General features: G+C 37.5%; 1 protein-coding gene and 1 long non-coding RNA gene across 20 annotated transcripts in view; one reads left to right on the forward strand and one right to left on the reverse strand.

Annotated features, from left to right (window-relative positions):
* LOC144316031 (uncharacterized) overlaps window positions 1-6,985 on the forward strand; it is a 44,913-nt gene extending 37,928 nt beyond the window's left edge. The window contains exons 5-7 of one of the 3 annotated variants that reach the window (XR_013381793.1): window positions 3,137-3,296; window positions 3,880-4,013; window positions 4,205-6,985. This is a non-coding gene — a long non-coding RNA (uncharacterized LOC144316031). The remainder of the gene's footprint in view (window positions 1-3,136; window positions 3,297-3,879; window positions 4,014-4,204) is intronic. The other 2 variants (XR_013381795.1, XR_013381794.1) reach the window with 2 other exon arrangements.
* Window positions 1-14,718, reverse strand: part of SDCCAG8 (SHH signaling and ciliogenesis regulator SDCCAG8) — a 236,079-nt gene that overhangs the window by 146,606 nt on the left and 74,755 nt on the right. For 15 of the 17 annotated variants that reach the window (XR_013381776.1, XR_013381777.1, XR_013381779.1 and 12 more), the window contains 2 exons: window positions 11,210-11,344; window positions 6,600-6,716 (listed from right to left, as the gene is read on the reverse strand). Coding sequence is in view for 11 of the 17 variants with exons in the window: in XM_077901440.1 (XP_077757566.1) it covers window positions 6,600-6,716; window positions 11,210-11,344 (252 nt within the window). In the remaining 6 variants the exon portion in view is untranslated. Of the gene's footprint in view, window positions 1-5,863; window positions 5,951-6,599; window positions 6,717-11,209; window positions 11,345-14,718 lie in introns of those variants that run through there. The other 2 variants (XM_077901446.1, XM_077901442.1) reach the window with 2 other exon arrangements.

Below are 14,718 nucleotides of genomic sequence, written 5' to 3' on the forward strand. Positions count from 1 at the left end.
GGTGTTTGAGAAAAATTAGAAGTTCAATAATCTTCTATTAAAGGAAGATATTTTTTATTTACATAATCCCATTTAGCATTGTGCCGCGCAAGAACAAAAGAGGCTGATTTATTAGACACACGCCAGGCTGAAGAATTTTCTCAGAATTCTTGGTTAGGCTGTGATAAGAACAGAGATTTATCTGAACAATGCTTTAGGGCGTACTTAGGGAAGATGCTTTAAAAAAAAAAAAGCTTTATTGCATCATACACATGGAACCAGATTCTGACTCTCATGGGCTGGAGCCAGCATGAAGTTCACACTACATTAATTTGCACTTGTCGATATGCTGCTTTGCAAGTATTTTGTAGGCATGTTCAAATGTGTACCCTGTCTCCTCAACTAGAATATAAACTCCCTCAGGGCAGGACCTGGGTCTTCCAGCTACCACCCCCACAGTTCCACTGGTCTGGGTCAGGAGCAGGGAGAGTCAGGAGCAGAGAGAGGGAGGTGCTAAGCCTCCAGTAGTGGAAGCGGGTGTGAAGAACAGTGGAGAGCAACTCTGTCATCACCAGGACCGAGTGATTACATGTGCTAGCGGCATGCCCAAGTGGCCCCTCTCCCAGTCAGTTTTTAGAGGCAGAAGTGAGACTGCAGGTGGTAGTTGGAAAGTCTCTCAAGTCTGGCTCTCCAGAAGCTATCCATTATCTCAATATATCCCCCCAAGCCTTCTGACGAGCGTACATGGCGTTACAGACACAAAGTGGAGAACAGAGCTGAGGAGGATTTCACTTTAATGTGTAGGTGCTAAGTTCCAAGTAGAAAAGACGGCTACCACTACTAGCCACTTTAGCAGGCAGAGTGAAATATTCTGAGGATGCTTTTACAATCCACTAAGAGACATCGGACCTTAGAGGTCCATGAGCTGGGTCTTTGGCAAACTGCCAGTTCTGTTTGAAACTGGCAATTTCAGGGAACAAAGTTCTGTGACCTGTTACTGTGATCTACTTCAACCTTCCTACTGTCTGAAAGTTCTTATGTCAGGCTATTGTGATTACCAATTGCTGTGATTAAATTGCTTTGTTCTTATTCCTTCCATACTGAGGATCAAGCACAGGTGTTTAACTTCTTCCTTGAAAGAATCTGTCAAGTCCTTGTCGGCAGTGAAGCAATGTTTTAGGCTTCTCTAAGTAAAAAGGCACAATTCTTCTATTTTTCTTAATTGTTTTAATTTCTCTGGGCTTAAGTAAGACCTCCTTTTAGGACTTGCAGGGTTTCCTCACATCTTTACACAAACCCATACAAAATAGATGCACTTATTCCAACAATCTAATTAATTCAACTGAACTTTAGAGATAATTCCCGTGTTGATACAATCCACATGTAATGTCAGTACTAAAGTGCTGAATCATACTGCTGGAGATAGGAGCTCAAATTCTTTCTTGCCCTAATTCTTGTAGCCAAAATTTTCTGATCTACTTCTTTTTTTATATGCCCTACCCTAAAATATTTGATCAAGTAATTTTGAACCTCAATGTTTCCTGTTTAATTGCAACCACAATTCCAAAGTTATAACTCATGCAATGCTGGTTAAAAAAAAAAAAAAAAAAAAAAAGTCTTCTTGTCTCCTGAAAAAAATTTTACCAATGTAAAAGAAACTCTAACTGTAAAACAAGTTTTATATCTATGTTTACATCTAAGTCATTATTTTTAAAGAGATCTATTTATTTATTTGTGAGAGAGAGAGAATATGGGTAGGGGATAGGAGTAGAGTCCCCGCTGAGCAGGGAGCCAAAATTGGGGCTCGATCCCAGGATCCTGAGATCATGACCTGAGCTGAAGGCAGACGCTTAACTGATTGAGCCATCCAGGGGCCCCTCTCATATGAGCCATTATTAAGCCATGTACCACTGCTAAGATAACAACATTAAAACCTATCATACCGTCATTTGGCAATGCTATGAGATGACTAAGAGACCAGGGATGAGGCCATGTGCCATACTGCAAAATACTCTAAAACTATTAAGTTATCATCTAAGGTTGATTAGTCTTTAAACTCAAAGCTCCACTTTTTAGTAAGGCAGGAGAAACTTAAGCCATGCAGTTCTATTTCTATACCAAGGTAGAAGGTGACAAACTTCTACAAAGGCTCAGATAGTAAATATCTTAGTCCTTGTGGGCTACAGGGACAGAGTCTCTGCCACAACTCCACTCTGCATAGCAGGAAAATGGCCATCGACAATATATAAACAAACATATATGGCTGTGTTCTAACATAACCTTATTTGTAAAAACAGGCAATAGGTCAGATTGGCCCATGAGTTGTAGTTGGGCAGCCCTGTCTTAGGGGTACAAGGACATGGGCATGTTAAACACTCGTGCATGTCTGTATGTGCAAGTGGGGTGTTTCTATTTGTAGCAGTACACCAAACGTCTGCCTGCCTATCCTCACAGACTTGGTAGCATTATGGGCCTGTGGTCAGTGCAGTAATACAGGGCTTAGAAGGTTGCTGTTTAGAAGGGTGCTGAGCCTTGCTGTTTAATGCTCTGTGGTCAACATCTTGAAATTTTTAATGATTATGTATTGGCATTTGTGTTTTGTCAGAGAAGTCTGATGGGACAGTGGCCACCCACTCCTATCTGTGGTTCTGTCTCTTCATTGCCTCCCAGCAGCCTCGAGGTGTTACTCAGACACGTCCCCTGCAGTTTCCTCTTCTGGACCATACTTTGGGATTTCCCAGCCATCTGCCTTAGGTGGAACCTGGTCATAGCAGTGTAAGGGTGGGTGTGGGTGTGGGTGTGGGTGGGGTTGTGTTCTACTATTGCCCTCTGCCTCTGGCAGGAACCCAGATTGAGCCTAGGGAAGATTAGGTTGAGTGTATCACCCTTCCATCCCAGGATATGGAGGTGATCATCCCTGCCCAACTGCCAGCACTATTGCACACTCAGTAGACCAATGTGGAGTCTCTGCTCATCCTAATCCAGATACCCGTATGTCTACACTCCCCCATGAGAATGACTATGCTGAAGGTAGTCCAAAGTTAAATAGCAAATAAAAAACACCATAACTAGGTGAGAGAGAGAGAGAGAGAGTAAGACTATAAAAGGACAATGTTTTATATTATAAATATAAAATATAATATAATGCTACCTCTAGCATCACTTTTTTCCTGCATTTTGAACAAAGAGTCCTGCATTCTTCTTTTCCACCATGCCCTGATCAACCCTCTGAGCTCTAAAGAACCACCTTCTGAGATTCATCTACCAGAATAGAAGGTGGCAAGGAAAATTCTACTTCTGCATTGGCCATAACCTTTGTAAGTGAACCTTTGCAATGCCAGAATAACAAGGCTTCCTGCAGCATTCTCCAATCTTAAATGTAAGACTCTGAAATTAATTATGAATTTTGGGTTTCAGAAGCTAAAAGGATATGATGATTGGGGTTGCTGCATGGTGGCCACTTCCCTTACATAGTTTGCTATAGGATAAATTCATATTTCTTTAGAATGATGATGTGGCACATTATAAATATAGAGCACAATCAAAACATATGTAGGAAATTTAATATGATAACGGTAGATAAAGAAAGTTGAAATTTTTCTAAGATATCCCTTTATTTCCTATTAAAGAAGATAAAAACCATAACATTCTGACATATAAAAACACACCTGAATGTCTGGTTTGAATAAAATAAACCAGCTTTATAAAGCAGAGATTGTGGAGATGGTCAGAGAAGTCTGAGTATGGGCTGGGCATTATAAAATATTAAAGAATTATTGTTAGTGTTGTCAAGTGAGATGACGACATAGTGATTATGAAAAAAATCCCTCATAGACACACATCGAGGGATTCATTGGTGAAATAATATCATGTCTGAGATCTTCCTCAAATACTTTTCAGCAAAAGGAGCAACAGAGGAAGGAGACAGAAGAGAATGTGGAAGAGAAGATGAAGAAACAGACAATGACAAAACGAGAAGGAGAGGAAAAAAACATGAGATAGATGGAATAGGATTGGCAAAATGATGAACTGAGGTGATGGAAATATGGGAATTCATTATAACCTCCTTTTCATATGTTTTTCAATTCCCATAATGGATTCTGTGTGTGCATGTACGTGTGTACCTGTTGCCTAGAAAAATTTTCAAATAAAAACTGGGGCACGGATTTTTCATTTTCCTCCATACCAAATGTCTTTTTTTTTTTTTTTTTTTTTCTGGTGCAAGAAGTATCCTCTCAGGCTGACAGGAGTGCTCTACACTGAAGAGATACAAAGGAGTTGATGGGAAGGATAATTCGCCCATGAGTTCCTGACACAATATAAAGAAGAAAAAGAGAAAGTGGGAGGAAGAGATCGCTATTGTTATTCCCCTAACCCTTCCTTCTAATTATGCCAGAGTCAAGGCTCGGGTCACAAAGAAAATGATTTTGGTGGTCAACCATTTGCCCTATTTTGTCTACATCAAAAAAAGCCCTTGTTCTTACCACATTCCAATCTCACAGTTTCCCACCTACTTTAAAAATATATCAAGAGGCCAGATTAACAAAAATATGAATAAAATGACTAGATCACAAGGAACGTTTTGTTTGTAAACTGAGAGATGGCCTTCTTGTGATGCTGAATTGTATGATGTGTAACACTTTAAAAGTTAAATACACTTTATATTATTGTAAGTATTTCTGATAAATGTTCAACATACCCAGCTTTTAAAAGTTGAATGTAAATTTCTCTCTTGAGTGCAGATGGTGGCCAAGCAAAGTAGCTCTTTGGTCTTACAGACAGAAGGTCAGGTCATGGCTGAAAGACCAAAGAACAATTGCTGCTTTGCTCCTCCAGATCATCCATGGAATGAGACACTACCACTTTCTTTTCTGAAACTGTCTGTTCAATACAAAATAGTTACAAAGAGTACCTATAAGATTTCCTCACATTCTGTCCAAGAGAAAATGATAACAAGCACATCACATCACAAACATCTTGTAATCATTCTGAGGGTTTATTTCTAACCCTCTGACCTCCTAAGAAGGCACATCTTTATCTAAAACAACACTAGAAATCATTATGAAAACTGCTAATGTTTCACTATTTAGCAGGAAATGTTTACAAATGAAAACAGCTCCTTTTAAAATCCTGTAACTTCAGATCATTACTGGTTAATTGCAATGAGCTATATCTCTGAAAGACAAATACTGCAAATACTTCTACACATTATTTACAAGTGATATGATAATCTTACTATTCCAACAGTGTTTTTCTTCCTAGAACATTATCTTCTAATTTTAAATAACTCACTCTTCCTATTTTTTTTCCAGTTAGTCCAAGTCGGTATATTGGGCAGATACTATAGAATAATACAAAAGTATATAACAATGCTAGGTAGCATACCAAGATGATACTTTTTTTTTTTTTTAAGTCATAATATATCAGGAAAGGAAAGGAAAGTTCTATTTGGTTTGGTAGTGCTAAACCTTTAGTCGCCGATAGAGAGAATTTACAGTTCCACTATCAGGCACGCCCCCAACTGGATGCAATAAAAGAGTTTAAATATCTGTATGTGTTAATAATGAAAATTCTGAAAATTAAAACTCCTAACACTCTGAATATAGTGGTACTAAAGCAGAATCTGATTTTGGTTGTTCAGATATTTATTTAGTGCTAGGAATTTCAGTTATGACTTGAAAAACTATTTCAAGTACTAAATTTCATTATCACTTTAATTTTTAATACTTTTCCCAATTGTCTTCTCATCGCCTGAATGAAGAGTTGAGCGGGTTGAAAGGGAAAAAAGATGCCGGAAAGTATGATAAAAAGCTATGAACTAGAAATATATTTGAAAAATTTACTTTTACATTTACCTACTTTTAAATTGTGATTTTTAAAAAATATTGACACTGAGAATTCATTTTAATTGAATAGATTTAACAATCTGCTTTCGTTGAATATAGAGAATGAAAGCCTTTGATGTTCTGTACTGTAACACAAAAATAGAAAATCCAAAGTAAGTCCATTAGAACTGCCTCTCAAAACTTTATCCATGTCGTCAATTAAAATTGGAGTATCTACACGATCTTAACACAGATATAACATAAAACATCTGTTCAACTGAAATGAAGTAAGCAGCATTTTTTCCTAACATTTTTAATTTCCCTGTATTTAAGGCTTCTTGAGCAAAAGTATTCATGGTTATCTTAGTTAAAACTGGTTTCACTCTGCCAACAATCAATTTGATTGACATATTTACATATCAACTCATCTCATCTTACAAATTTTAAACTTTTTCACTTAAAATTGGATTCAAGTTGGCATCTTTCAAGAACTTTATGTACGTATATTTTAGGTTCAAACCGTGCATTAGAACATTTTTTTTTTTTACTTTTGTAAGTAATAGATACACATATCCAAATGTATATTTATGACCTGTCAGATTGGGATTTTATATGCAGGCAGTTGTATTCTCACCATCTCATGTGAAAGGTGATAATTTTAGGCAACTATAAATGAAATTCTTTTAATAGTATACACTGGATTGTTCCATTAGTTAGAAGCAATATAATAGAAATAAATAACTTACGTCTTTAATTATGTCTTTAATTATTGCAGTTATACTTGTCATCTCTTACCTCATCTTTAATTTCAAGATCCCTTTTAGTTTTTGTTCTGTACTCTCTGTGCTCCTTCTCTGCCTCATCTTTCTCCATTTTGGTTTTATTCAACTGATAGCGCATTTCCCCGCACACCTGTTAGATTGTAAAAACTAGATCAATAGCTGCGGGATTCTACCAGGCAATGCCTGCAATTAGATCTTTTGGTGCCCCCTAGAGGTCATATAAATAAAATACAATAGAACTTTCCTAAGAAGAGGATTTTCTGTTAGAATATTCTATTTATTCTGTTAAGATGTGAAGGTAGTATCAGGTATTACCAGGTTTAACAATTTCAAATTATTATAAATAAATGTATAACTAAGAAACTTAATGAATGTTCCCAAGACTTTTTGTGTAATATAACAGCTTCAATTGCATATTATCATCCAAAATGCACTATCATCTCCATCTTACATAGATAAAATCATTAATTAAAATATTAAGCTATGTGAATATTCATTCAAATTGTTATGGTTAAATATACATTCTATATAATAAACTTCTCCTTTAAAGATTTGATGAGTTAGGCTTTATTTAAACTTTTGGGTGCTTTATTTCCTTCAAAAATAAAGGAATTTTTCTCTCTGCTAAGAGGCTATATGGTATTTAGGTGCATAGTAGAACACAGTATTTATTATGATCTTTGTAGATAATGTCAATCTTATGCACAGTGTGATATATGTAAGTTAATAAACCCTGTCCAGTAAAAGTCATGGACTGGAACCATGCACTCTGCATTTATAACTGTAGCATTCAACATAAAAGGAAATACACATTTAGGTGAAATTATTTTAATATATCATTAAATAATGAATACACAGAGCATCTTAAAAGTGTTATATATCATCCTTAATATGATTTTTTTTTCAATCCAGGGTCTCTACAGACAGGTAAATATATGTGGAAAATGCAATTAGCAGATAAATCTAAAAAAAATAAAAAACAAATTATGAGTCTTTGAGACAATTGAGAACCTACAGAAAGGTTAATACACAAGTCTTCCAATTCAGGCTCTGACTTACAAATATAAGTTATAAAAAATCATGTATCATCCAATGGTTATAGTTGCTTGAAACTTTTCAATTTTGGTATTTCTCCAAAACTGATGATTGGAACTTCAGAAATTAGTTTTATCATTATTGAGATATTAGAATCTTATAAAACCTCTATCTATGTCCCATGTTCAAATAAAAAAAACCTTTGAAAAATAAACAAATCTGTATCTAAAGGTTATAGTGACAAAACAGAGGAGATAGTTTCTCCCCATTGGCCCTCAAAATGCTGGAAAAAGAATAAAATTACAAAAAATTTGATTTGAAATTGAAATGCCCTGAATGTGTCAGAGCTGATCCCTCTCATTGTAAAGAAAAAAAAACTAGTAATTTACAGAAAGTTATTAATTTTAAAGCTAGATAAAGTTTAAAATTTAGATGACAGAAAAAAATTAGAGGGGCCCTAATTTGCTTGCTACCTTATTCTTATCACAATCTATTTGATTTAAATACATGAATGAAATGAAAAAACCCAAATCAATAACATCAAAAAATAATAATTACACAGCCCTGGTGCTTCAAACCTAATACTAATACATAATTATTGTATATTATTATATGTCTAGGCATTAAGTTTTATTTAATATCAACTTATCCCTTAATTTTATTTTAAAGGTTCCCTTGCCTTCCTACTTTCACTTTAGCATCTGCTAAGTTTATCCATAACCCTTAGGTTTACCTAAAATAAACTGACAAATTAAATCGAAGTAAAATGATATCTCATGGTTGGAGCCACTTCAGGCATGCCTCTGATGCTTGAGTCTTTCTGGACAGTTATAAAGACAAAGGAACCATATTTTTTTTATATGAATTTATTTTTTATTGGTGTTCAACTTGCCAACATATAGAATAACACCCAGTGCTCATCCCGTCAAGTGCCCACCTCAGTGCCCATCACCCAGTCACCCCCACCCCCCACCCACTTCCCCTTCCACCACCCCTAGTTCGTTTCCCAGAGTTAGGAGTCTTTCATGTTCTGTCTCCCTTTCTGATATTTCCCACTTATTTTTTCTCCTTTCCCCTTTATTGCCTTTCACTATTTTTTATATTCCCCAAATGAATATAATGAGCATATAATGTTTGTCCTTCTCCAACTGACTTATTTCACTCAGCATAATACCCTCCAGTTCCATCCACATCGAAGCAAATCGTGGGTATTTGTCGTTTCTAATGGCTGAGTAATATTCCATTGTATACATAAACCACATCTTCTTTACCCATTCATCTTTCGATGGACACCGAGGCTCCTTCCACACTTTGGCTATTGTGGACATGGCTGCTATAAACATCGGGGTGCAGGTGTCCCGGCGTTTCATTGCATTTGTATCTTTGGGGTAAATCCCCAACAGTGCAATTGCTGGGTCGTAGGGCAGATCTATTTTTAACTCTTTAAGGAACCTCCACACAGTTTTCCAGAGTGGCTGCACCAGTTCACATTCCCACCAACAGTGCAAGAGGGTTCCCCTTTCTCCACATCCTCTCCAACATTTGTGGTTTCCTGCCTTGTTAATTTTCCCCATTCTCACTGGTGTGAGGTGGTATCTCATTGTGGTTTTGATTTGTAGTTCCCTGATGGCAAGCGATGCGGAGCATTTCCTCATGTGCTTGTTGGCCATGTCTATGTCTTCCTCTGTGAGATTTCTCTTCATGTCTTTTGCCCATTTCATGATTGGATTGTTTCTTTGCTGTTGAGTTTAATAAGTTCTTTATAGATCTTGGAAACTAGCCCTTTATCTGATACATCATTTGCAAATATGTTTTCCCATTCTGTAGGTTGTCTTTTAGTTTTGTTGACTGTATCCTTTGCTGTGCAAAAGCTCTTATCTTGATGAAGTCCCAATAGTTCATTTTTGCTTTTGTTTCTTTTGCCTTCGTGGATGTATCTTGCAAGAAGTTACTGTGGCCGAGTTCAAAAAGGGTGTTGCCTGTGTTCTCCTCTAGGATTTTGATGGAATCTTGTCTCACATTTAGATCTTTCATCCATTTTGAGTTTATCTTTGTGTATGGTGCAAGAGAATGGTCTAGTTTCATTCTTCTGCATGTGGATGTCCAATTTTCCCAGCACCATTTATCGAAGAGACTGTCTTTTTTCCAGTGGATAGTCTTTCCTGCTTTGTCGAATATTAGTTGGCCATAAAGTTGCGGGTCCACTTCTGGGTTCTCTATTCTATTCCATTGATCTATGTGTCTGTTTTTGTGCCAGTACCACACTGTCTTCATGACCACAGCTTTGTAGTACAACCTGAAAGCTGGCATTGTGATGCCCACAGCTATGGTTTTCCTTTTTAAAATTCCCCTGGCTATTTGGGGTCTTTTCTGATTCCACACAAATCTTAAAATAATTTGTTCTAACTCTCTGAAGAAAGTCCATGGTATTTTGATAGGGATTGCATTAAACATGTAAATTGCCAGAGGAGCCATCTTTACTGTACACATTCCAACAGAAAGTTCTCTCCCTACATGGACTGAATGCTCTCACCACCAGCTTTCCCCCATATATCTGGATTAGCCACTGCTAGCCCTTTACACACATTCCCATACTTCTACCCCTACCTCCACATAAACATATTGATGATATTGGCAAATAAGGTATTTTTAAACTTTTACATTAGCTAGTTTGAATTTTAGAAAGTAAATGGAGAATTATAGAAATTCAAGTCAAGAAAAGAAAAATGCTTTGTTTCTTCTATATATTAAAGATAATTTTACTTACTAAATTATAAAGTAACAAAGGCATTACATATGTGTCAACATTTAGGAAAATACATTGATAAGTAAAATGCTGTATGAAAAGGGCACACATTTCAAACAAAATTACCTGTGTCATTTTGACCTGTGTATATTGATAATAAAAAATCAATTGGTTTAATTTATTACATTATGCATGCCTGTATTTAGTTTCTTAGTTTTAAAGCAACTGATCACTGAAATCTACATGGACTTCTAGCATTTCCTAAATGTGTACCTTACAGTAATCAGCCAAGACTACTAAACATTTTAGTTTTTGGTTCACAAGTTTGTGATGCCAATAGCACAGACACTGTGATATTTTAAAGTATAAATTTAGGGACCAATAAAATAAGACACTCAGTATTGGAACCTTGATTTTAGAGCCCAGGTCTGAGAGGAATGGGACATGGAGAATTTTTTATGTTAAACACACTCTTCGTGTGGTGAATAAATCTCTTTTTCTACAATTGTGGAGGCCAAACCAATGCTAGTTCTGGCAAACATTTCTCCTGTTTAATACAGAAATGTAAGTTTTATCAAATATTAAGTATTAAAGTAATGAAACTTGCTTTTTGACAAGTCCGTCTCAGCAACTTATCCTTGGGTTCAAGGATATTATTTGTTCTAATTAATCTTTTGTATTTGCAACACCCATCGGAGGGCTTGCCCGTAATAGGTAAACGCTTGCTTAATGAACTTCATGTGGACTTTTACTATCTTAAATAACAAAATTTTTCTATTTCAAACTGCTTTCTGGGCCTCATACATTAGGAAAAAATTAGAAACGAAAATCTCACTTTGTACCTTTGTGGCCTCCATTTCCTTGGAAGCAAGATGGTTTTGAATTCCCTCTAGTTGATTAATAGCTGAAATCTTCTCTCTTGTAATCTTTTCAACCTGGGCCTCCAGTTGTGCAATATTTTGAGACAGGGACAACATCTATAAGAGGAAATAAAAGTCCTAAACAATAATGTCATTTGACAAAATAAATATTAAGAACATTGATTTCTCAGCCATAAAAGAGTGAGATTTTGCCTGTGCAACAACATGGATGGACCTAGAGAGTATAATGCTAAGTGGAATAAGTCAGAGAAAGACAAATACCATATGATTTCACTCATTTCTGGAATTTAAGAAATAAAACAAAGAAAAAAAAGAGAAAGACACAGACTTTTAAATACAGAGAACAGGTGGTTCCCAGAGGGGAGGTGGGTAGAGGATGGGTGACACAGATGAAGGGGATTAAGGGTATACTTATCTGGATGAGCACTGAGCAATGTATAGAACTGCTGAATCATTATTTTATATACCTGAGACTAATATACTATGTAAAAAAAAAAAAAATCTGGGATCCCTGGGTGGCGCAGTGGTTTGGCGCCTGCCTTTGGCCCAGGGCGCGATCCTGAAGACCCGGGATCGAATCCCACGTCGGGCTCCCGGTGCATGGAGCCTGCTTCTCCCTCTGCCTGTGTCTCTGCCTCTCTCTCTCTCTCTCTCTCTCTCTCTCTGTGTGCCTATCATAAATAAATAAATAAATAAATTTTAAAAAAAATCTTAAATTAATGGGAGTCTCTGCATGGCCACTTCACTTAGGTCATTTCTCTGTGGATTGGGTATGTCAATTTTTCCACTTCCTCAACTCACCCATTCCCCTATGACTTAAATATGTATTTCCTTTTTTTTTTTAATTTTTATTTATTTATGATAGTCACAGAGAGAGAGAGAGAGAGGCAGAGGGAGAAGCAGGCTCCATGCACCGGGAGCCCGACGTGGGATTCGATCTCGGGTCTCCAGGATCACACCCTGGGCCAAAGGCAGGTGCCAAACCGCTGGGCCACCCAGGGATCCCTGTATTTCCTTTTCATTCATTCTCTGGTCTCTACCCTCATTTTGAGAACATGTAACAAGATGATAAAATCAAAATCTGGGTTGAAACTTTAAGGTTATAATCCTATAAATTGTAGAGGGGATTAATATGAATAAATTTCAGAGGTGAGGTCAAGAAATCAAAGAAGTCTTGGGGAACCTGGGTGGCTCAGTCAATTGGGCATTGGACTCTTGGTTTTGGCTCAGGTCATGATCTCAAGGTCCTGGGATGGAGCCCCACATTGGGCTCCCTGCTCAACAGGGAGTCTGCTTGAGGGTTCTCTCTCTCCCTCCCTCTATCCCTCCCCCTGCTTGCTCTCTCTCTCAAATGAACAAATAAATCTTTTGGGGAGACTGGATAGCTCAGTCAGTTAAGTGTTAGACTCTTGATTTTAGCTCAGGTCCTGATCTCAGGGTCATGAGATCGACACCCCCTCCCCTAGTTGAGCTTCATGCTCAGCAGGGAGCCTGCTTAAGATTTTCTCTTCTCCCTCTCCATCTGCCCCTCCCCCCCACTCTCTCTCTCTCAAATAAATCTTTTAGAAAAGGAATAAATCAGGGATCCCTGGGTGGCTCAGCGGTTTAGCACCTGCCTTTGGCCCAGAGCATGATCCTGGAGTCCTGGGATCGAGTTCCACATCGGGCTCCCTGCGTGGAGCCTGCTTCTCCCTCTGCCTATGCCTCTGCCTCTCTCTCTCTCTCTCTCTCTGTTTCTTATGAATAAATACATTAAAACTCTTTTAAAAAAAGAGAAAGAAAATGAATAAATCTTTGTAAAAAATCAGAGATGTCTTTTTTTTTTTAAGATTTTATTTATTTATTCATGAGAGATACAGAGAGAGGCAGAGACAGAAGCAGGCTCCATCCAAGGAGCCTGATATGGACTTGATTCCGGGACTCTGGGATCACGCCCTGAGCTAAAGGCAGATGCTCAACCACTGAGCCATCCAGGCATCCCAATCAGAGAAGTCTTAAACCCTTAAGGACATAAAGACTGGTTGGGAGACCTGGAGAGGCAGATATCTTTAGAGAGAACAGAGGTTCAGTGGATCCTACTACCATCACTCCAGCACCAATAAAGAAGGCTCTGTGCACTTTCCTTGCTATAAAACTCCACTAGCCCTCCTGTTATCTAGCTACTGCTATTCCTCCTCTAAGCCATTACCCCCTCTCCTTCGGAAGGTTTCTTTGACCTCTTGCTCCCAGCACAAAATAGGAGCCCCTTCACACACAGAGGGTTGCTATTCAGCTATTGTGTACTGGGACAGCCATGTCTGCTGTTTGCAGCTGGCATCCATTCTCATGGATTGCTGCCCATGTAGGCTGGTGGTTTAATATCTTGACTCTCACTCTGGCATGTGCTGCCACAACCACCTCTATATATTTCCATCACACTGCAACCTGCAAAGTCCGCATACTTCCAGCCTGTACTTATCTGTTTAGACAACTGTTTAGTTGTCTATTTCCTCCTTAGACTACAAGTTCCTCAAGGGCATGTTCCTCAAGAGAGACTGATCGTTTGATGAATGAGTAGATCATTGGAATAAACAACTTTCCTAAGGAGCCATGCACTCTATGGATGTCAGTCAGGTCCTTAGCTTTTATCCAAGGGTGAGAAATGCTTTCTAGATCTTAGATTTAACCTTTATAATTTTTTCATTTGCAATTACATTTTACTCTGCTCCAGGAAGTCAAAATTTCCTGGACTCTTAATTTCTTATTTGTATTAGCAGTTTTTTTTTTTAATCTTTTTTTTTTAATTTTTATTTATTTATGATAGTCACACACAGAGAGAGAGAGAGGCAGAGACATAGGCAGAGGAAGAAGCAGGCTCCATGCACCGGGAGCCCGACGTGGGATTCGATCCTGGGTCTCCAGGATCACGCCCCGAGCCAAAGGCAGGCGCTAAACCGCTGCGCCACCCAGGGATCCCTGTATTAGCAGTTTTAAAGCAAAGAAGAAATGCTACTTTCCTTGAGACGGAAACACATAGAGACACCTACCAGTTTTTAATCTGTTAAAAAAGAGCTCGTAACAAAATTGAAATATTTAAAATCTACTGTTGTACACTGACAAGGGTGGGAATTCAGTTTTACAACTGAATTCAATAACACAAAGTTTGTGATAAAAATCAAGATTGCCTTTGAATTATGTAACAAGCTAAAGTTGACACGTGAAAATAATGAGCCCTGGTAGTGATTTTTCTAATTAAATGGTAGATGTACTCATTAACTTTCCTGGAGATTGTGGAGAATTGTATGTTTGACTTATGGCTGTTTACATGTCCTTCTTATCATTAAAAGTCTGGTTAAAAATATAATTTGCACATAAAATTATTAATACAAAGTTACAAACTATGCTAATACACACTGCAATCTGAACCCTAAATTGAAAGTCAAAAGACGTTAAATATAACAAATAAAGAGATTACTTTATATCCTTAATTT

Source organism: Canis aureus, chromosome 6, assembly GCF_053574225.1.
Source record: "Canis aureus isolate CA01 chromosome 6, VMU_Caureus_v.1.0, whole genome shotgun sequence".
NCBI classification, from domain to species: domain Eukaryota; kingdom Metazoa; phylum Chordata; class Mammalia; order Carnivora; family Canidae; genus Canis; species Canis aureus.